This window comes from Ascaphus truei, chromosome 1 (genome assembly GCF_040206685.1).
Source record: "Ascaphus truei isolate aAscTru1 chromosome 1, aAscTru1.hap1, whole genome shotgun sequence".
NCBI lineage: Eukaryota > Metazoa > Chordata > Amphibia > Anura > Ascaphidae > Ascaphus > Ascaphus truei.
The window spans coordinates 185,605,724-185,630,314 of record NC_134483.1 but is presented as its reverse complement, the minus strand read 5'-3'; the positions used below and the strand labels follow the sequence as shown (position 1 = coordinate 185,630,314).

The window sequence follows — 24,591 nt, the reverse complement described above, 5'->3', positions numbered from 1 at the left end:
TTTGAAGATCCCAAGGACTATTCCTGATTCACTGACAATATTATCTCCCAATGAAGATTTCCCAGTATTGGAGAGCTCTACTGTTGTTTGCTTCTCTGCTCCTGCTAAACCATGGTTTTGTCCCTCGGAATTTTCGGTTGCCCCTGTTATTTCCTCTCAGTTGGAAATACTCTGTACGTATCCCAAGATTTCGGTCCCTATGCCTGGTTTACTGCTTGCCTTGTCACCTTCCATACCAATACCGGGAGATGCTTCCAACCAGCCTATACCCTTACTAACCATTACCTGGGAGCCTTCTAGAGGAAAAATTCCTCGCAAATTCCAACATGCAGTGGTCAGCCAAGACTTTTTCTGTTACAAATTTCCTCCTGGTGTATTCGATCAACTATCAGGGCCGCTGATCCTAGAGTCCGGTTCATTTATTAAAGACTGGGCTTCCTGTAGGGGTTCTCCTGCCGTTTCTGCTCTGGAACCCTCTGGTTCTTCACAGCCCTGGATTTCCAAGTCATTTTGCGAGGCGAGCCATGTACCAAAGATGTTTCTTCCATCAATCTCATATCCTAGAACTGTACTCACCAAAGAACTGCTCGTTTACGGATGCCCTTTCCACCTAAAGAATTTTAGGAACAACTCAATGTCCCCAAGACCCATGGATGGTCCTGTCTGGCCGCAGTTCTCACCGGGGGGTGGGGGTACACTAAGGACTAACCACGACTCTAACCCCAATCCTAGACGGTTCAGCAACAATTCCCGGTCCCCCAACTCTAGGTGTGCTCATGTTCGCCCGGAGGTCTCGCGTGAAGGGGGGGGTACTGTAAGGAATCCGCTCCGCAGTTTACTGGTTGCCTTACCTTGCAGACATGTGCAGTCCTGGAGCATCTCTCCTGATGTTTGCTGCAGCCTGGATTCACTCACCAAAGCTATACACACTCCCTCTGGTATCTACTGCAGCTGTGCAGCCTATCACTGCAACCTAGACTTGCATTCAATCATTGGAGCAGTACCTTCACACCCCCCTCCGGGGATTGGCCCGCTGGCCTTTAAGTACTGTCTTCCCATAATGCTCCCTGCCGAGCATAGTCCTAACTGGATGTCTACTGTTTTGCCACAAGCTCTCGCTTGTTCTCCTTTGCTGATACCAGGTTCTGCCCTGCGTCCTTCAGCTTCCTTCAAGCCGCTTGTTCTCCTATGCTGATACCAGGTTCCGCCCTGTGTCCTTCAGCTCCCTTCAAGCCGCTTGTTCTCCTATGCTGATACGGAGGTATCCCCTGCGTCCTTCAGCTTCTGTTCCCCTGTGCTGAAGCAGAGGTTTCGTCCCTGCGTCCTTCAGCCTCCTGGATTCCTGCACTGAAGCGGATGTTTCGTCCCTGCGTTCTTCAGTCTCCTGGATTCCTGCACTGAAGCGGAGGTTTCCCTGTGGATCTTCAGCTTCCTGGTTCCTGTGGCCTACTCTTTCCCTAATCTAGAGAGGCCGTGTCCTGGTTCCTGCGCTGTTACAGAGGATTCCCCAGCCGCTCAGGACTCTTGCGCTGTAGCACTGGTGCACCCGTGCAGCAAAGCGGTGTGCTATTCTGGTCTGCCTACCATCTCCTGTGACCAGTACCATGGGCCATGGTCGTCACTCGCGCAGAGGCCAACCCCGCGCTCCTAAGCTGAAGCGGGGCTCTCCTGACTACCTGTTGTCGAACTCTTGCCTGAACAATGTTTATCCTGATATCTCCTGTCCTGACCCTGGCTTGTACAACGACGACGCTGTCTTCTCCTTTCCTGATCCTGCTACGTTTGACAACGAACTGCGCAATCCGGATCAGCCTGCGCGGTCTCAGGTCGGTGCTTTTACAACCCCACCTCAGCCTCGCGGTCCGACCCTGGTTTGTGGCGAGCAGAACCCTGACACTAGCCCCGTCTGGGCTGCTAAAGATTGTCGCCAGGAGTGCTTCTTTAAACTGTCTGGCTTTTTGTTCTATTTCATATTTTTAGCAATCATATTACATAAAAGTTAACAAAAAAAACCAAACAACAAAAATACAATAAGAACAATAAAAAGAAGTAACATAGCGGTGAAGTAAAAGTAAGAATAATAGTTCAATAGTCATAGAACGCATATTTTTAAAATATTGACACTGAAAGAGTTTAGAGCTGAATATTCAAAGTATGACACCTTTTTTCATGGTAAGGGAGCGTTCATATTTAGTTATATGATTTGTAATTTTGCATTTTACTTTCTCTACTATTTTGGTATGTGATGTGTTATGAATGAAATGTGCTTTATAGCACAAGGAATATATTTTGTCCTTAGCTATTTTTAGTTATTGTTAATATCAGTGAAAGAGTGCTATTTGGGTACATGCCACACGTTCTGGTTATATTTAATCATTTATGTTTTGCCCTGACCTCATATTTCTTAAACCTCTACATATTGAAAATAAATGATGTAGCGAATATAATAGACTCATGACAAAGGGTTATGGCATGCAAATAGGGAAGGAGTAAAGACACTGACTGTAAATAAGGACACTGAGTTTGAATTACGGGAACCTAGTTCAATTCCCGGTGTCAGCTCCTTGTGACCTACCTCACTCTAGCTCAACAGGCACGAAAAACATACATTGTAATCTCACCTGGGCAGGGGCAGTGTCTGTAACATTCCTGTTTGCGGCAAATTGCGCTCTATACTGTAATTGTGAAGCGCTTTCCCATTGGGAGAAAACGCACTATATGAAATAAAGTTGTTATTATTATTAAATAATCACTTTACTACCTCTTAGCGTCATTCATTTTAAACAGGAATATTTCTCAAGAAGCAAAGTGTAAGGCCGCGCTTATAGTCCTTGCAACGGTGACGGCAAATTGAATTGGCTTCCAGCGATCGCGACCAAGCCGTCGATTCGTCACGCCGTTGCGTTGCTCCTACTATAAGCACACGCAACGGATTCAATACATTTGTTTTGATGCGACGTCGCGTCGCCGTCTCTAGGTCTATAAGCGCGGCCTAACATAGAACAGTATTTGCTACTTTGTTGAGCCTTGTAAGTTTATATTGCTAATAAATCTAATCCTTCATTGCCAGTAGGCCTCCATCATCTGTGAACCTGTGCAGCAAGTACCTTTGTGACCGGGTGTGTGAATGTGCTGTATTTGTTTCATTTTAGGCACTTGGAGAATTCATTTTGGTCGATAAAAATGTTAAAATCAAGAAGAAGGGGAAGATTTACAGTCTTAACGAGGGCTATGCCATGTATTTTGACCCAGCATTAACCGAATATTTACACAGTAAGAAGTTTCCTCAGGTAAGGTACTTTTATTCAGTTGCCTTTCTTCACCTTTGTAATACAGTAGTACACTCATGTAAATTGCACATCTGATGTTTAATAAGCAGTGTAGTGCCATCAAACATCTTGTGGTACCGGAAGACACCTTGTGCTCTATTTATCTCAATTTGGAGTAAGATATATTCTGGCACTAGGATGTGTCTTATGGCATGGCACTACTTCATAATTATGGGCCTCAATGTCTACATATTTGCTAAACGCACATCAGTTATCAACTTTTATTGAACTTTGTTGTGTAATATGGTTGTACATTTTTTTTTACTTTTGCAGTGAAAGAAAAAAAAATAGTTTTGTTTATGCCATGTTTTACCCGCTTTTAACTTAGAAAGTTTGTTCCTCTCTCCAAAAAAATTAACATCTTCTGGTAAACAACTTTCTAATGCCGCTAGTTTTCTTAAGTTAATGGAATGATACTTCAATTTTAAAAATAACTTATTGTGTTTCTTTTAGCAGAGATGAGTGGAATTATTAATTAGAGATTCAACCCTCTAAAATAACATACAGTAGGTGAGGTGGGCTGGAAACCAGTCCCGGAATCCGGTGCTCCAAAAACCATACAATTGATAATTAGTATCATATAAAGGTCGTCAGTTCAAAAGCTCATTAATGTGTCCGCAGAAGTTATTCACATAAGTCCAGAATTATATGTATGCGTGACCGTGGAAGTAAGGCTGCGTCCCCAGTACCTTCTACAGCGCATGCCAAGGCGTGCACTGCGTGAACAAGCACCGCCCCTCAATCAGGACAGGCCCAGTACATACCTTGGCGCGCATTTAGCAGCTGCGCTCTACTACCAGTTTTTGCAAAGACAGGAAAACTGTCTTTACAACTTGCGATGGAGGGGTGGCCACGCCCCCACCAGCGGTTCAGCCAATGAGGGCGAACCAGCTGCGTGAGGTCATGGTTATGCCCCTGCAAAACCCCCACCATGCCCCTACCCATCGCAATCTCCTGCATCTCCACACAGACCGCAGATCGCGGTTTCCAAGCGGGCACGTGCAACCCCCCCCCCCCGCCGGGCGCGCGTGCTACAGTGCTGACAGGGACCACGGCCTAACAGCATGAAAGCTTATACATGTGTTAAACCATACTCACAGAGGTGGGAGGCAGTATCAGGCGTCCTGCATAGACGGAACTACCGGAGCCATCAAAGCACACCACACGGGGAGGGAGTATTCACATGCATATATAAAAAGTCAACAACAAAAGACAGGGGTGCCCAATGCTACATTCAATTGACTAAACATATATGGTAATAAGTATAAAGTTTAAATACTTCAATAATAATTACTTGGTTATTTAGTTAAACCCTTTTGACAAAGCGTCATAAGCCTGCATACCAACGTCAAGGTATAACCAAATTGATGCAGGTCCTACACTACACTGTGAACCCTTCCTTTTACCTCTGTGAGAGGGGAAAGAACCATAGTAGATCCTGTTCTTGCAGAAAAGTGAAAAGACCTCCCAAGTTAAAAAGGTGAGGAGGAGTGAGCTCTGTCTCTTGTTAAATACAATTGCCACGCTCAGTAGCACTCCTTTTGACATAACTATATATTCATGATGTGGTGGGTATAGGAGTTTGAGCTACTGTAGCTGGGAATGTGTGTGTTAATCAATTTCTGACTGGCAACAGTTGTATGGAGGTAGGTGGCACCTCCCCCCAGAGCTCACTCCTCCTCACCTTTTTATTTATTTTTAATTAACACCTTGCTGGTCTCCCATTCCTGTGAGCTGTGCACCGCTGGAATCTTCGGATCTCTTCTACAATTACATTGCACACTGAGCGTGGATGCACGCACCCAGGGAAGCAGTCCTATGTGAGTATTGCATGTCTCTCTTCATTGAGACTTGATGACCGGCAACAGTGCAGAAAAACAAGGGTCATGTAGGGCGCAATCCTACAAAGTAACGGTATGTTAACCCTTATTCATTTTCACATTGATGCATTTATTAAGCACTGGGTCCAATACATTGCTGTGTTCATAGGCTGACTCCCCAAGAGTTTAAGGACTTTATCATCTGCTTAAGTTCTGAACTAGATTGAGCACTGTATTTGGGACTTACGCCCCACAACTACATACTTTTTGACATAACTATATATTCATGATGTGGTGGGTGTAGGAGTCTGAGCTAGCTGGGAATGTGTGTGAAATAAAAAGTCAACTGGCTTAAATAAAGCACTACGATGTTGATATACATTCAATGAAACAACTCACGGTCTGCGGCGACTCCTGCAGGGCGTGCTCCCATTCTAAGAACGTACAGCAGAAGGAGAATCCAGGAAGGAACAGCCAGTGCACTGCCGAAAAAAGCAACGCTGGACGTGGTGACAAAACAGAGATGGAGTACTGAAAAAACGTTCTGTTTGGTCACCACGTCCAGCGTTGCTTTATTCGGCAGTGTTCCGGCTGTTCCTTCCTGGATTCTCCTTCTGCTCTAAAATAACATGTAGTTATAAAGTAAAAATGCATGTTTTCCTTTTCTTCATATCTGCTAGCACTTACCTATGTTTTGTCAAATTGGATGTAGCAGTGGGCTTTTCTGTCTTTTATTGTATACCAACAAAACCACGCTCAGGAGCACTCCTTTATGTATATATATATATATATATATATATATGTAGAGGTATCAGTACCGTGTTAGCCGAGCTTCAATAATCAAAAAATAAATAGATGATACCGTTCTGTGGCTAACGAAATGCTTTTATTTGTGCGAGCTTTCGAGATACACTGATCTCTTCTTCTGGCGATGTTACAATGAATGAAGCAAGGATTACTTAAAAACAGTGTCTCTTGGAATGTTATCTGTGCTGGTCCTTCCCCCGATGTGGATGTGTTTTATGGCTAGAGGTGTCAAAGGGTTACTGAAAGCAAGTGAAGAAAGAGTGTGTATGTGTATCAGTGTGAATAAGAATGAACGGAGAGCCCACAGTATAAACAGTGCTCTACACAAGGTGTGTGTGGAGTGAGAGGGGATATAAATGGTGTGGGTGAGTGTGGAAATGTGAGAGTTTGTAGCACAACTAAAAGTGTGTGTGGATACTATGTGGTCCCTATTGGTGTATAGGGATGGAAAAATAAGGAGTATTGGTATGTGTGAGAGACAGCTGTGTGTGCATACATATAGCACAGTATGTACAGACATGGCCTATAGCGCTCATGGGAAGAGAGTTCGCTAGTGTCAGTAATGACTCATAAAATTTCGATCTCTGTTTAGGCCACTGCTAAGTGTCCCGAACAGTTGCATAAATTTGTATTCATGCAACCGTCTCTCTTTCGGGGTTTTAAGATTACCTTTGAGTATGGCAACCCTCAGATCGTTCATCTTATGGCCAGAGTCAGAGAAATGTTCGCCAACAGGACTGTCTCTTGTTCCGCATGTGATGCTGTGGCGATGCAGGTTCATTCTCTTGTTTAGCCCCTGTCCTGTCTCACCTATGTAGTAGCAGCCCCCTGGGCATTTCATGCACATGATGAGGTACACGACATTGCTGGAGGAACAGGTGAACCCTCCTCTGATTTTGTATTCCCGATTCTTGTGTGGTATTTGTATTGTGTCCGCTGTGTAGAGCATTGCGCAGGTTTTGCATCTTGGGTCCTGGCATGGTTTTGTCCCGCATTCAGTTGTACTGCTGAATACTTTACTCCTCACCATAATATTCTTGAGATTATGGGGTTGTCTGTATGATAATAAGGGTGCTTCAGGGAAGACCCGTTGCAGTCTTGTATCTTCCTGGAGGATGGGTTGTAGTTTCCTGGCGATCTTGCGTAGGGCTCCTAGGTGTGGGTTATATGTGACCACCAAAGGTACCCTGTCGCTTGTCTCCTTCTGTTTGTATTCAAGGAGATCACTTCTTGGTATTCTGGTGGCTTTGTGAATTTGCTGGTCTACAATTCTGTGGTTATATCCACGGTTTATAAAGTCTGATCTCAAGGCTTTAATCCGCTGGTCTCTGTCTGCTGTGTCGGAGCATATCCGGTTGTATCGTATGGCTTGACTGTAGATGGTTGCATGTTTGGTGTGTGTCGGGTGGAAGCTGTTGTCCCTCAAATAGCTGGCTCTGTCTGTAGGTTTGCGGTATACAGAAGTCTGTAGTTGGTTGTTCTTTATAGTAATGGTGGTGTCTAGAAAATGTACTTCATCCGGGGAATGGGTGAGTTTGAGGTTGATGGTCGGGTGGAAAGTATTGAAGTTGTCATAGAACTGTAGGAGGTCCTGTTCGCCAGAGGTCCAGATCAGGAGGATGTCATCGATGTAGCGAAGATATGTAAGGGGTTTCAAGTGACAGGTGGACAGAAAGTCACTTTCCAGTTTTGCGCAGAACAGATTGGCATACTGTGGCGCCATCCGAGTACCCATAGTGGTCCCGGTTGTCTGGAGGTATGCGTCATTTCCAAATGTGAAGTAGTTATGGGTCAGAATAAATTCAATGCATTTAGTCACTGTCTCTGTGAGTGGCTCCTGCGGTCCCAGAAAGTATCTGCAGGCTGAAATCCCATCCTCGTGGGGGATGTTTGTATAAAGTGACTCTACATCCATAGTTGCTAGTAGTGTTCCTGTAGGGAGGGGGCCAATGGCATTCAGTTTGTTTAGCAGGTCGGTGGTATCCTGGATATAGCTGGGTGTGTTCCTGACAAGTGGTTTTAGAATGCCCTCCACCCAGCCAGAAATATTCTCTGTAAGTGTGCCAGATCCAGAGATAATAGGCCGCCCAGGGTTACCCTCTTTGTGAATTTTAGGGAGCATGTAGAATGTGCCAGGTTTTGGGTTAGCTGGTATCAGGTACAGAATTTTGTTCTCTTGTGTGGATCGGGAGTGTTTTAATGATCCTGTTGAGTTCTCGCATGTATTTTTTAGTTGGATCCTCCTGCAGTTGGGTGTAGTACTTTGAATCAGAGAGTTGTCTGTGTGCTTCCCGCAGGTAGTCTGTGGTGTTCCTCCCTTGTCCGCAGGTTTGATTGTTATGTTGTGGTTGGCCTTTAGCGATTCTATGGCTCTCCTCTCCATCAGTGTCAGATTATATGTTTGTTTCCTTACTTTGTCCATGATGGTGGTTTTGGCGCTGTGTATGAAGCTTTCAATGTACCGGTCCAATGTGGGGTTGCGCCCAGTTTGTGGGATCCAGTTGGATTTTTGCTTTGGTGGTCACATATAACCCACACCTAGGAGCCCTACGCAAGATCGCCAGGAAACTACAACCCATCCTCCAGGAAGATACAAGACTGCAACGGGTCTTCCCTGAAGCACCCTTATTATCATACAGACAACCCCATAATCTCAAGAATATTATGGTGAGGAGTAAAGTATTCAGCAGTACAACTGAATGCGGGACAAAACCATGCCAGGACCCAAGATGCAAAACCTGCGCAATGCTCTACACAGCGGACACAATACAAATACCACACGAGAATCAGGAATACAAAATCAGAGGAGGCTTCACCTGTTCCTCCAGCAATGTCGTGTACCTCATCATGTGCATGAAATGCCCAGGGGGCTGCTACTACATAGGTGAGACAGGACAGGGGCTAAACAAGAGAATGAACCTGCATCGCCACAGCATCACACGCGGAACAAGAGACAGTCCTGTTGGCGAACATTTCTCTGACTCTGGCCATAAGATGAACGATCTGAGGGTTGCCATACTCAAAGGTAATCTTTCGAACACTGTGTGTATATATATATATATATATGTATATATATATATATATATATATACACAGTGTTCGACAATTGTATACATTTACACGCCGGGGCGGGTGGATTTAACTCCCAGGCGAGTAAACATTGGCCCAAGCAGCACACGTGTTTTATTTTTAAATTTCCCCCGTTCGCGCTGAAATTTTCCCCTGCTCGAGCTGGAAAAAAAAAACTCCCCTACCTGACTGCTGATTGGCGCGCGCTCCCAGGCTTTGTGGGCGCGCGGCCAGGCTCTATATGAGCCAGCCCCCAACGAGCAGCCATTCTTTCAGGCCGGAGCACTTGGAGAGTAAGTAAGTACTCTCCAATCCTCTGTCTTGCGGCCCCACTGCTGCTTCCCTGCAAGCCCGTAATGAAAAGTTCAGTCCGCGCTCTGGCTCTTTAAACTTGGAGTGTTGGTCCCTCTCAGTTCTCTTGCTGCTTCTGTGTTTATGAGGTGTCTCCCCCACCTCCAAATGTGGTCTCCACCGGAACCCCGATGGTGATACCAATATCAGCAAAACAAGAAAAAACACAAAAGCGCACCAAGATGAGAGATAGATATTGTATTAGCAACAAATAATAAAATTAGTAACTTACATATAAAATTTCTTTAATAATCCCCGATTCTGGTGTCTATCACAGGAGTAGGGCATCACATAGGAAGTATGAAGGGTAATCTCAGTTCTGAGAGATCAGACCCGCGCGCTGGGGCTGTCTCTGTTCACTCTCCTGTCCTCCACGTGTGGTAGCGTGGTGCAGAGTGTAGCACACATGTGCAGGAACCGGGGCCTTCAATAGGTGTCCTTAGGATGCCTGTCCGTTTTTGATAGCATAGAAACGATCGGAAATAAGCAGGAACGGTACACTTGAGTGTGTACTGGTGGTGGGTAGTAAAACCGCCAGCCACAACAGTCGCGACGCGTTTCGTTTAACAAAGTAAACTTCTTCAGGCGATATCTGGGACACCTGTTTAGGGGTCCTTTATAGGTCTAATTCTGTGCGTCATTGGTTAATACCTAATGGCTGCATGGCCAATCAGGCTCATATACTGATAGGGGCGGGCCACAATAGGAAGACCTCCCTGTTAGTGCATTTAATCCAGTAATGAATTACACTAATTGAGTATATATATAAGTGTAAATAGAAAGGTAAACAGACCTTAAAGGGGAGCCAAAATCATGTGTCCCAAATAGTCAAGTGCAATAAAATATGCATAGTAGTAGCATAAAAAACAAAGTATATGTGCATACTGGATAACAACATTAATAACATTAAATGACATATAAATAACTTTTAAAATATGGGAAATAGAACAAATGGAAAGGTGGGTGGGGGGAGGGGAAGAATTGAAGAAAAAGTGGAAAAAATTAAAAAAATAAAAAATAAAAAAGGAGGTAGAAAAAAAAAAAAAAAAGGCTTATATAATGAATAAAAACCACTGTAATGATAAAGTAGCTAAAAAAATCAGATAAAAAACAGATAAAAAAGGTATTAGACCAATGTTTGTATCAAATTGCAGTATGCATGGTTTCACCTCAAAAAAGGGGTTAATTCCACATAGTCGTTCAAGCCCCCCGGGTACTTGGATTGGAGGGTAAATATCCAGAATTGCTCCCTTTTTGCAATCTGAAGATCTATGTTACCAGCCCGTACATTAGTTGTTATATGTTCGATGCCCATATATTTAACCCCTATAGTGCTACACTGATGGACATCCTTAAAGTGTGACAACAGATGTGTCAATGGTTTATTAGATGCCAGTAGCTTGGGAATATTAGTGATATTTCTGAGGTGCTCCATCACTCTAATTTTGAGCTGACGTTTAGTACGGCCCACATACTGTAAACCACATCCACATTGCAGGATATAAATGACATAAGTGGTTACGCAATCGATGTAGCTATTAATTTCATATCTAATATCTGTCGCTTTAGATTTAAAGTAATCCTGAGTAAGCATTCGTGGACAGATTTTGCACCTATTGCATCTGTGGTTACCTTTAATGCCTAACATCTCCCTAAGATCTTTCTTTTTGTTTGAATCACTGCCTTTGAGGAGACTAGGGGCCAAGATACTTTTTAGATTGTCGGATTTTGTGAACACAATCATAGGTCTTTCTGGTAAAGTTTTTGCCAAGATTGGATCCATCTGCAAAATGTACCAGTATTTGTTCAAAATATATTTGATCTTTCTATGAGAACTATTAAATTTTGTTACGAAATATGGTGCGTGTTTCTCATTCTTCCTTTTATTATTTTTATGGTCTGTTTCACTGGAATCTGAAGTGGGCAATGTGATAAGAGAGCCATTAGTCACTGGATTCTCCAATGGTTGAACTAGTGTCTTTCCAGTGGAAACACACTTTTGTTTATCATTGGGTTTACTATTCTTAGGTTGAATCAGTTTCTTCCTATTAATGTTTAATGCTCTTTTGTAGGCTCTATCTATAAGAGTCACATCATAGCCCTTTTGAAAGAAACGCTCAAAGAGTATTTGAGATTGTACCTTGAACGTTTCTATATCAGCACAGTTACGCCTAATGCGCAAAAACTGGCTGAATGGGATGTTATTAATGCATCTCCTTTCATGTCCACTTTCTGGGTGTAGAAAGGAGTTAACATTAGTGTTCTTAAAATGGGTTTTCGTGTGTAACTCGTTGTTGATTATGTAAATTTCTAAGTCCAAGAAGATGATCTTACTTGGACTTATTTCACTGGTAAAAGTGAGATTGAACAAATTATCATTCAACCTTGCAACGAAGCTATCAAACGAGGTATCATCACCGTCCCAGATAACAATCACATCATCGATGTATCTGCGCCACATAATCAATTGCGGCGCAGATACATCAATGCCCCATATGTTGGCCGATTCCCACCATCCCATATACAAATTCGCGAAAGATGGTGCAAAACGTGTCCCCATTGCAGTGCCACACAATTGTAAATAAAACTCGTGTTCAAAAAGAAAATAATTGTGTTTCAATATAAATTCAATTGAACTGTGAATAAACCTACGTTGGAGAAAAGGTAAAGTGCCGTGTAGTGCCAAAAAGTGATCAATAGCATCCAAACCCCCTTCATGTGGAATAGAGGTGTAGAGTGATTGAACATCAAGAGTGGCTAGATGATAAGAAGATTTCCATGTGAAATCTGAAAGAATAGTGAGAAGTGAAGTGGTGTCTAGTAGATGGGAAGGTAATAGTGGTACTAAAGGTTGAAGAAAAGAATCTACATAAGAAGAAAGGTTAACAGTGAGGGAATTAATACCTGAAATAATGGGTCGCCCAGGTGGATTCGTGAGTGATTTGTGAATCTTGGGCAAATGGTACATTATAGGGATGGTGGGAGCCGAGCAGCATAAGAATTCAAACTCTTTTTTGTTAAGTACGCCTGATGTTAAGGCGGATTCCAAATGTACATTTAGTTCTAGTTTGAATGCAGCTGTGGGGTCTCTAGGTAACTTACAATAGGACAGTGAATCAGACAGTAGTCTGACAGCTTCGCTGCAATAGTCTACTCTGTCTTGGAGTACTATACCTCCACCCTTGTCTGCTTCACGTATAATTATATTAGGGTTTAATTGTAGCGTTTTTAGCGCATGTCTTTCCTGTGCAGTTAAATTGGAGTTCTTATTCATAAGAAAACCTTTCCCTAGTCCCAGAGTTTGAAATTCCCTTTCGACCAATTTATTGAATATATCAATATGATGTCCCCTAGAATGATAAGGGTGAAAAACAGAATTGGGTTTGAATAATGAATGTTGTATAGATATACTTTCGTTGGTATTGGTAATGCCCTCATCCATATACAACATTCATTATTCAAACCCAATTCTGTTTTTCACCCTTATCATTCTAGGGGACATCATATTGATATATTCAATAAATTGGTCGAAAGGGAATTTCAAACTCTGGGACTAGGGAAAGGTTTTCTTATGAATAAGAACTCCAATTTAACTGCACAGGAAAGACATGCGCTAAAAACGCTACAATTAAACCCTAATATAATTATACGTGAAGCAGACAAGGGTGGAGGTATAGTACTCCAAGACAGAGTAGACTATTGCAGCGAAGCTGTCAGACTACTGTCTGATTCACTGTCCTATTGTAAGTTACCTAGAGACCCCACAGCTGCATTCAAACTAGAACTAAATGTACATTTGGAATCCGCCTTAACATCAGGCGTACTTAACAAAAAAGAGTTTGAATTCTTATGCTGCTCGGCTCCCACCATCCCTATAATGTACCATTTGCCCAAGATTCACAAATCACTCACGAATCCACCTGGGCGACCCATTATTTCAGGTATTAATTCCCTCACTGTTAACCTTTCTTCTTATGTAGATTCTTTTCTTCAACCTTTAGTACCACTATTACCTTCCCATCTACTAGACACCACTTCACTTCTCACTATTCTTTCAGATTTCACATGGAAATCTTCTTATCATCTAGCCACTCTTGATGTTCAATCACTCTACACCTCTATTCCACATGAAGGGGGTTTGGATGCTATTGATCACTTTTTGGCACTACACGGCACTTTACCTTTTCTCCAACGTAGGTTTATTCACAGTTCAATTGAATTTATATTGAAACACAATTATTTTCTTTTTGAGCACGAGTTTTATTTACAATTGTGTGGCACTGCAATGGGGACACGTTTTGCACCATCTTTCGCGAATTTGTATATGGGATGGTGGGAATCGGCCAACATATGGGGCATTGATGTATCTGCGCCGCAATTGATTATGTGGCGCAGATACATCGATGATGTGATTGTTATCTGGGACGGTGATGATACCTCGTTTGATAGCTTCGTTGCAAGGTTGAATGATAATTTGTTCAATCTCACTTTTACCAGTGAAATAAGTCCAAGTAAGATCATCTTCTTGGACTTAGAAATTTACATAATCAACAACGAGTTACACACGAAAACCCATTTTAAGAACACTAATGTTAACTCCTTTCTACACCCAGAAAGTGGACATGAAAGGAGATGCATTAATAACATCCCATTCAGCCAGTTTTTGCGCATTAGGCGTAACTGTGCTGATATAGAAACGTTCAAGGTACAATCTCAAATACTCTTTGAGCGTTTCTTTCAAAAGGGCTATGATGTGACTCTTATAGATAGAGCCGACAAAAGAGCATTAAACATTAATAGGAAGAAACTGATTCAACCTAAGAATAGTAAACCCAATGATAAACAAAAGTGTGTTTCCACTGGAAAGACACTAGTTCAACCATTGGAGAATCCAGTGACTAATGGCTCTCTTATCACATTGCCCACTTCAGATTCCAGTGAAACAGACCATAAAAATAATAAAAGGAAGAATGAGAAACACGCACCATATTTCGTAACAAAATTTAATAGTTCTCATAGAAAGATCAAATATATTTTGAACAAATACTGGTACATTTTGCAGATGGATCCAATCTTGGCAAAAACTTTACCAGAAAGACCAATGATTGTGTTCACAAAATCCGACAATCTAAAAAGTATCTTGGCCCCTAGTCTCCTCAAAGGCAGTGATTCAAACAAAAAGAAAGATCTTAGGGAGATGTTAGGCATTAAAGGTAACCACAGATGCAATAGGTGCAAAATCTGTCCACGAATGCTTACTCAGGATTACTTTAAATCTAAAGCGACAGATATTAGATATGAAATTAATAGCTACATCGATTGCGTAACCACTTATGTCATTTATATCCTGCAATGTGGATGTGGTTTACAGTATGTGGGCCGTACTAAACGTCAGCTCAAAATTAGAGTGATGGAGCACCTCAGAAATATCACTAATATTCCCAAGCTACTGGCATCTAATAAACCATTGACACATCTGTTGTCACACTTTAAGGATGTCCATCAGTGTAGCACTATAGGGGTTAAATATATGGGCATCGAACATATAACAACTAATGTACGGGCTGGTAACATAGATCTTCAGATTGCAAAAAGGGAGCAATTCTGGATATTTACCCTCCAATCCAAGTACCCGGGGGGCTTGAACGACTATGTGGAATTAACCCCTTTTTTGAGGTGAAACCATGCATACTGCAATTTGATACAAACATTGGTCTAATACCTTTTTTATCTGTTTTTTATCTGATTTTTTTAGCTACTTTATCATTACAGTGGTTTTTATTCATTTTATAAGCCTTTTTTTTTTTTTTTTTTTTTTTTTTTTTTCTACCTCCTTTTTTATTTTTTATTTTTTTAATTTTTTCCACTTTTTCTTCAATTCTTCCCCTCCCCCCACCCACCTTTCCATTTGTTCTATTTCCCATATTTTAAAAGTTATTTATATGTCATTTAATGTTATTAATGTTGTTATCCAGTATGCACATATACTTTGTTTTTTATGCTACTACTATGCATATTTTATTGCACTTGACTATTTGGGACACATGATTTTGGCTCCCCTTTAAGGTCTGTTTACCTTTCTATTTACACTTATATATATACTCAATTAGTGTAATTCATTACTGGATTAAATGCACTAACAGGGAGGTCTTCCTATTGTGGCCCGCCCCTATCAGTATATGAGCCTGATTGGCCATGCAGCCATTAGGTTTTAAAACAATGACGCACAGAATTAGACCTAAAAAGGACCCCTAAACAGGTGTCCCAGATATCGCCTGAAGAAGTTTACTTTGTTAAACGAAACGCGTCGCGACTGTTTTGGCTGGCGGTTTTACTACCCACCACCAGTACACACTCAAGTGTACCGTTCCTGCTTATTTCCGATCGTTTCTATGCTATCAAAAACGGACAGGCATCCTAAGGACACCTATTGAAGGCCCCGGTTCCTGCACATGTGTGCTACACTCTGCACCACGCTACCACACGTGGAGGACAGGAGAGTGAACAGAGACAGCCCCAGCGCACGGGTCTGATCTCTCAGAACTGAGATTACCCTTCATACTTCCTATGTGATGCCCTACTCCTGTGATAGACACCAGAATCGGGGATTATTAAAGAAATTTTATATGTAAGTTACTAATTTTATTATTTGTTGCTAATACAATATCTATCTCTCATCTTGGTGCGCTTTTGTGTTTTTTCTTGGTTTCCCTGCAAGCCCCCTTACTCCCCTTCCCTTAAAGCCCCCTTACTCCCCTTCCCTGAAAGCCCCCTTACTCCCCGCGCGAGGCAGGTGTTCCCCCTTCTCTCCCTGTTCCCCCTTCTCTCCCTGTTCCCCCTTCCCTCCCTGTTCCCCCTTCTCTCCCTGTTCCCCCTTCTCTCCCTGTTCCCCCTTCTCTCCCTGTTCCCCCTTCTCTCCCTTTTCCCCCTTCTCTCCCTGTTCCCCCTTCTCTCCCTGTTCCCCCTTCTCTCCCTGTTCCCCCTTCTCTCCCTGTTCCCCCTTCTCTCCCTGATCCCCCTTCTCTCCCTGTTCCCGCTTAACTTGGCTAGGAGATCGCAGTGGGGGTGTCCCCCCCCTTCTCGGGCTGTCACGGCGTCCCGCGTGGGGCAGCAGATCGCAGGTCTGCAACCCCGCCTAAGACATGCATATATATATACACATATATAAATGTGTGGTGGGTGCTGGGGTTCTGAGCTTGCTGGGAATGTATGTTTGTTAATCTCAATTTTCAACTGGCATCAGTTGTTTGGAGGTTAGTGGCCCCTCCTCCCGGGGTTTACGCTCACCCCTCCCCACTTTTTAATTTGGAAGGTTTTGTCATTTTGCTGTATGGACAAGACCCACTGCAGTCATTCTCCCTCCAACAGAGGTAAGAGAGAAGGTTCATAGTTTCGTGTTAGGACCTGCACATCTGGTTATGCCTTGACGTTGGCTTGCAGGCTTGTAACGCTTTGGTCAAAGGGTTTAACTAAATGACCCTTATTCATGAGAATATTATTATTGAAGTATTCAACTATATACTAATTACTATATATTTTGTCAAATTGGATGTAGCATTGGGCTTTTCTGTCTTCACTTGCCTATGTACCTAATGATGGTTTACTAATTATTTTACAAACAATCAACAAAAAATGATCTCTAGACTAGACGATTAACAAACGGTAGTATTTAGAGAAATATTGCTGAAATCCTCATTTGTGTAACCATGGAAACACATTTAAAAATGAGACATACACAATCTTTGGAAGCTCAAAAACCAATTCCCATTGTATTATATATTTATATATTTAATTGTCCCAACTGGAGTGCTGCTGGTAAAGTTACATTAAATATGCAACAGCTAACAGCTAAGTCAAGGTAGACCCTTTCAGCAGGTTCCTACACTACCAATTGTAGGGTTTACATGTTATATTTCAGAAGACTATAGGGCTGCCCGATACAATGCGTGCCTGACATTCTTTGCTGAGTCAGAAAGGCTTGTATCCAGCAGGGTGTCAGCCTCATGCCATGCAAAGCGAAACGCAAGTAATGTGAAACTTTAAATGGCATTGCGTGAATACCAGACATTATCTATAGTAATCAAAAGGGAAGTGGGGCTATCCAACAATGGGGAAGAGGTTGCATGCAAAAAGAGGAAACAATGTGTTGTTTTACCACATTAATGTTTGTTAAGTGTGATTATATATTTCCTCATTTACAGTATATACGTTGTGCTCATTTGCATGTTATTTCCCAGAATCCCTTGCTGCAGTGGAAGCACTGTACAATGAGCATACAGTAAATTTCCATTTGCTATATGCTTTGCTGTGGAGGGTTTTTGTCACTTTTTTTACCCACCATAACTTAACTAGGTATGGTAAAACCTGTCCTTGCTTCATTTTTGCATAGCCAGTTAACCAACCCCACACAGATGAGACCCATTAAGGTTGAAACAGTTTCTCTGGGTGGGTTTACTGGCTATGCATCTTAGCCCTGGCTGTGCTAAAAGCTGTGACCATGCAGCAAGCTTAAGCCTATAGGGAACCATGTTAATGGTTTTGAAGCAAAAGGTGGCACTATGTGCTCATTTGCATGTCATTTCCCAGAATCCCTTGCTGCAGTGGAAGCGCTGTATGCTGGGCGATAATGGTGAAAGGTGGGGTTGCAGACTGTCTAAGACATGTAAATGAGCACACAGTAATATTACATTTGTATATATATATATATATATATATATATATATATATATATATATATATATTTATATGTATATATATGTATATATATATATATATATATATATAATAACAAGCAGCAACAATTCCCTTACGTCACTGCATTTTGCTTGGCACATTATTGCCTTCTGTTTTTGTAGGGGAATGATTAACACACACTGCTAGTGTGTACCATTAAAAAGTAACATTTGCTATACTATACCAAAATGTGTCAGACTTCCAGTCTTCTGCATTGATAAATAATAATAATAATAATAATAATAATTTTCTCACAAAGGGCTGCAGGGTAGGCCGTCTGTACATAGTATTTTGCAAAGTGATAATACTGGGAATTTTCTCCCCAAAATCGGCACAACCAGAGGCTTGCAAAAAGTGAACATTTATTTTGTAAATATTGAATATTTAGAAATAAATGTTCCCTTTTGGCACAAGTCCACTGGTTGTGCCTATATTGGCGAGATATTTTCCGCAGTATTATCACTTAGGATACATCCGTTATGGAGTACCTATGGCAGGAGTTATGGAGTACCTATGGCAGGAGTTATGGAGTACCTATGGCAGGAGTTATGGAGTACCTATGGCAGGAGTTATGGAGTACCTATGGCAGGAGTTATGGAGTACCTATGGCAGACGTCTGGAGTTAACAGCGTGACCCCTTTCTAACATTTGTTGCATAGTATTTTGCAGACACAATTGGGGTTATTTATTGAACTGCAATAGTGCAATCATAGTGAATTACCCCCAGTGATGTTAGGCAGGGTGTTGGTGTTGTGCTGTCTAAAATGCCATTTTTCCTCTCTCTGCTTTATCCAGGATGGAAGTTCTCCGTACAGCTCTAGATACGTGGGCTCTATGGTAGCTGATGTTCATCGAACTCTTGTGTATGGGGGGATTTTCATGTATCCAGCTAATACGAAAAGCCCCAAAGGAAAGGTAAACTTCTTCATACTCTTTCCCCCCTGTCTGATCCTAATATGGAATGATGAGGCCTGCACTAGTGATGTGCCAACATTTTGCATGCATTAGCAAACTTCGCAAATGTCAACCTTTTCGGTTCAGCGAACAAGTTTCCAACCGAAAGGGAGCAACAGCTTCACTTAAAGCTGAAAGTCAATAGGTATTGCATGTTAGATTAATTTTGATTACTTTCACTTTAGAAATTCTAACAAACTTGTTATTAAAAGAATGATAAGAAATCATGGCGCTGCTCTTTCGACACTTAAAAGCAATCAAAATGGCGAATTCTGAACAATTTCAGCTGTTTCGCTAGGACTAGTGCCACCAACCCCCTATGGCCACCATTTTGGATCACATACTGTAAGTGACACTGAACTTCATTCTGAGGGGAATGCAGCACACAAGTTTAAAGTGCTGATGAAAGAGGTTAGTGTCGCTAAAACGTTGTGCAACTATATTTGTTTTAGTATGCTGTTAATCATATGCTTATGTGCTGATCCAGATAAATTAAACGTGGTGCGCCCTCACCCCAGAGGGAAGTTCTTTTATCAGTCTCTCAATCAAATATTTGTCTACTTTTCTCTCTGCCTAATTACTACCCTTCATTTCTACACACCTGCCAAGGGCTATTCTCTTCTTCAGCATTTCTCTGCTTACAATCTTCCTTTTGGTGGTCACATGACTCCGTAAAATAAGGCGTTAGTTATGTTACAGGCAGTAAAGGCGTCGGTTATGTTACAGGTAGTAAAGTGTCGGTTTTGTTACAGGTAGTAAGGCGTCGCTTATGTTACAGGTAGTAAGGTGTCGGTTATGTTATAGGTAGTAAGGTGTCGGTTATGTTACAGGTAGTAAGGCGTATATTATGTTACAGGTAGTAAGGTGTCGGTTATGTTACCGGTAGTAAGGTGTCGTTTATGTTACAGGTAGTAAGGCGTCGCTTATGTTATAGGTAGTAAGGTGTCGGTTATGTTACAGGTAGTAAGGTGTCGGTTATGTTACAGGTAGTAAGGTGTCGGTTATGTTACAGGTAGTAAGGTGTCGGTTATGTTACAGGTAGTAAGGTGTCGGTTTTGTTACAGGTAGTAAGGCGTCGCTTATGTTACAGGTAGTAAGGTGTCGGTTATGTTATAGGTAGTAAGGTGTCGGTTATGTTACAGGTAGTAAGGCGTATATTATGTTACAGGTAGTAAGGTGTCGGTTATGTTACCGGTAGTAAGGTGTCGTTTATGTTACAAGTAGTTAGGTGTCGTTTATGTTACAGGTAGTAAGGCGTCGCTTATGTTACAGGTAGTAAGGTGTCGGTTATGTTACCGGTAGTAAGGTGTCGTTTATGTTACAAGTAGTTAGGTGTCGGTTTTGTTACAGGTAGTAAGGCGTCGCTTATGTTACAGGTAGTAAGGTGTCGGTTATGTTATAGGTAGTAAGGTGTCGGTTATGTTACAGGTAGTAAGGCGTATATTATGTTACAGGTAGTAAGGTGTCGGTTATGTTACAGGTAGTAAGGTGTCGGTTATGTTACAAGTAGTTAGGTGTCGTTTATGTTACAGGTAGTAAGGCGTCGCTTATGTTATAGGTAGTAAGGTGTCGGTTATGTTACAGGTAGTAAGGTGTCGGTTATGTTACAGGTAGTAAGGTGTCGGTTATGTTACAGGTAGTAAGGTGTCGTTTATGTTAGAGGTAGTAAGGTGTCTGTTATGTTACAGGTAGTAAGGTGTCGGTTATGTTACAGGTAGTAAGGTGTCGGTTATGTTACAGGTAGTAAGGTGTCGGTTATGTTACAGGTAGTAAGGTGTCGGTTATGTTACAAGTAGTAAGGTGTCGGTTATGTTACAGGTAGTAAGGTGTCGGTTATGTTACAAGTAGTTAGGTGTCGGTTATGTTACAGGTAGTAAGGTGTCGGTTATGTTACAGGTAGTAAGGTGTCGGTTATGTTACAGGTAGTAAGGTGTCGGTTATGTCAGGGGTGCGCAAACTGGGAGGACGGGGACGTGAGATTTTCCTGGGGGGACGTGGGCGGTTTCAGAGACCCCACTCTCTTCCCCAAGGCATTTAATTTCATGCCAGGGGATCACGTGAGGCGTCTGCAACTCTCAACTTACCGGGATTCAGAAGCGTGGTGATGCGTCACCATGGTGATGAGTCACCATGGTGACAAGTTGCCATGGCATTGCCGCGGGATCATGTGACGTGATGTCCCATGACCCGTCGCCATGGCAACGTGCTGTCAAATGACGCCGCGGGGTCACGGCGGGACGTCACATGACCCCGCAACACCATTTGATGCCGGAAAGCAAGGTAGAGAGGGCGCGAGCACCGGGGAGAGCAGACAGGGGGGCACAGTGCCAATGGTTTGCGCACCCCTAGGTTATGTTACAGGTTGTAAGGCGTCGGTTATTTTACAAGTTGATAGTTATAATATTGTTTTTGCCTTTTTCTTTTCGCCCCCTAAAAATAACAGTGTTGAAAATCCCAGAATGCTTTGAAAGAGACGTAAATAAGTGGATCAATATGTTGTACTAATCTAGAGCCAATTGATGTCACCATAAGCCAGGTTACTAGGGAGGGCCACAAATGTGATGTGCAATCTGATTTCACAGGAGAGACATTTTTATTGTTGGGGAGTATATTTATCCTAACATGCCACTGAGATTGTGAGACCAGCTGGGCAGGGGTTCCTCTCTCTTATGTTTAGTGCACTTCTAGTATAATTCCTTCTATTCTATTGTTTATTTTGTCCAAAAAACACACAGGTTTAAAAAATAAAAAAAAACTCTTTCAGAACGTAATGCTCACTGTGCAACAATAGTTACATCTTTATAAAGTTTTTACATTTAAAGTAATAATTAGATTTTGTTATCCACTCACTCGCTATTCACGTCCTGGCTGTGAAAAGTGAAAGGGCTGTATGTTATTTTTCAGCACTGGAAGGTGCATGAAATATCACCTATTAGTAAATATAGAGTGGTCCCATACAGTATGCCAAGTGAAGAAAAAATGTAGTAGATCGGTGTGACTGCCGCCCCTGGTTGAATTAGAACTCACCAGCAGTAGAAATTAAAAACGGTTTATTTAAACTTCATAAAATTGATACAGAGGTGCAAAAAAAACAAAAATCTCCTCCCACGCCCTAACGCCACGCGTTTCACGCCCTATCTGGCACTTTCTCAAGGAGTTCCACTTTCCGCATGGAAAGGCCAGATGTCTCCTGGCGCGATCCTCAAATTTGTTCTTGGCTGGCGACAGCCGCGTCACGTCACTGCCAGCCAATGAGGCGAACCGCTCACGGCCCCGCCTCTGCCACGCCACCCTGTCTCCGCTTTTCAGTTTCCCTGGTATAATCAAGATGCCGCTCGGCAGCAGCGTGAGGGTGACGTCACCGGATTGCGCTGCCGCTCAACGGCATCTGATATAATTGAGCCCTAAAGTTCAGCACCCTTTAGTGAATCTGGGCCACAGACCCTTTAGTATTAACAAAAATCACATTAAATACATTATTGCAACACAGTCTGACACATCAGATACTCATTATCATGGGATCAATAACTCAGTCGTGTGGTCTGCACACTAGATCATGCAGACTTGATGGTGAAATGTTGTTTTTGCTTGGTCATTAGTTGTAACTTGAAACCTGCTGGCATTCGCTGACACATAATAGGAGAAGTGAAGAATGCAGCCTCTTTTACTGGAATACTGCAGAATGAAATAAGTAATGGTATGACGTCATTGTTGGAAATGTTTGATATGCTAAAGCTGAAGTGCAACTTCAGTCACCTTAAAAGATATGCAGATGGCCCGTGTTTACATTGCTATTGCCAGGGAATTTAGGGCAAGAAAAAAGTGAAGGACCACAGTGTTTAGAACCTTTAATATCATCCCAACATTTGTCATTACTATGTTTTACTAGTATATTTACTGTAAAGGACCCTTTTAGATATATGATATTTGTAATGCAATGGTACATAATATATGGTATATTATCTCTTACTGTGCAAGCAATGTCTTGTATATAATGTATAACCTTCCTCACTTAATGTAACTATGTATTTGTAACCATGTATGTGTCATCATAACTCTGTGCCCAGGACATACAGGACTTGAAAACGAGAGATAACTCTCAATATATTACTTCCTGGTAAAACATTTTATAAATAAATAAATATTGTGCAATGGTGGTAAATTACATTGTTTATCAGCTTGAATAATGATGTCTTCATTACTTTGCAAACAAAGAACTGAGCGTGGAGGACTGAAACAGTCTGATCATTAAAATGTATTAGATATAGGAAGTATATAAAGAAAAAAGGATGCTTACCATGGAAATCGTACACATTTAAAAAATATATATATATTAAAATACTTATGCATTGAATCCCCTCAAAGCAAGAGGTAAAGACCCCTCTGGCACTGAAGGGGTTATACCCACCACTATCATTAGTTCACTTTCATCCTAGGAGGAACTGTCCCTTTAACCCAGATACATGCCACGCTGCCGCTGAGCGCGCTCATGCTTGAGAGCGGTGACGTCACGAACTCTCCAAGCATGAGCGCTCGGCTGTCCTTCTGCAATTTGCGAGTGGGGGGGGGTGGCATTTAAGGGAGGGAGCATGTAATTGGCTGGATCGGGGGCGTGTTATTGAAGGAACTATTGTGATGTCATTTTGGGACCCTTCTGAGCACTTGGAAATCAATTTTTCATGTCGCCCCAAGCACCAAGCATAGGTGCGCGCACACGAAGCGTCAGCATGGCCATGCACATTAGTTTACATTAAAGTGAGCGCGCCAAGCATAAGTGCGCTCAGCGGCAGCGTGGCTGCAGCCTAAGGCCTCGGCCATGTTCCCTGCTTGCTGGCGGAAGTGCGCTGACGTGAGCGGTTTGCCCAATGCCCGCCCCCGGCCCCCCCCCCTGACAGCGCGTGAGGTAAGCAACCGCAAGGCCAGGGAAAGCACCCGCTTTCCCTGAGCCTCAGCGCGCCTCAGCGAGCAAGCAGGGAGCCTGGCCGAGGCCTAAAGCACAAAGAGCCATACTGTATGTACTAATCTGTAAGGATACCATTCACCTCCATAGAACAGAGATCAAACACACCTGTGCAACAATACCTGATAATAATGTAAGTTAGCAAAGATGCTGAGAAGCTTCTTTCCTTCTCACTGAGGCCTGACAGCACAGTAAAGCTGCTTGCTGACTCTCACCCTATGACCTATCTACCTCGTTTCTCTAAACAATGCACTGGATTGTATTTCAAGCATGTGGTGACTCTCATGGGATGAAAAAAAACACTTTTAATTGCTTGCTTTTCTTCTGTTGCTATATTTGAAAGTGAGTCTGACTCCTGACCCTTCACTTTATTGATGAAACCTTATCACAGAACGGCCCAATTTGCTTAACTCCTACACTGACAGAAGTGTCTGGAACACCTCGTTTGTACAAATGACCTTACTGTTTTCTTACCATCTCTTACTCTATCTAAGGCCCGGGCCATAGAGGTGTGGGGAGAGCGGAGGCGCGCTAACGCTGAGGCTCGCCTGCTTCAGTCAGCGCGATT

The 24,591-nt window shown here is 42.4% G+C and overlaps 1 protein-coding gene across 1 annotated transcript in view; it reads left to right on the top strand.

The window, feature by feature from the left end:
* The window catches only part of LOC142494651 (fructose-1,6-bisphosphatase isozyme 2), an 82,340-nt gene that overhangs the window by 56,529 nt on the left and 1,220 nt on the right, over positions 1-24,591 (top strand). The window contains exons 5-6 of the mRNA XM_075599085.1: positions 3,153-3,290; positions 18,905-19,024. Coding sequence (XP_075455200.1) covers positions 3,153-3,290; positions 18,905-19,024 — 258 coding nt within the window. The remainder of the gene's footprint in view (positions 1-3,152; positions 3,291-18,904; positions 19,025-24,591) is intronic.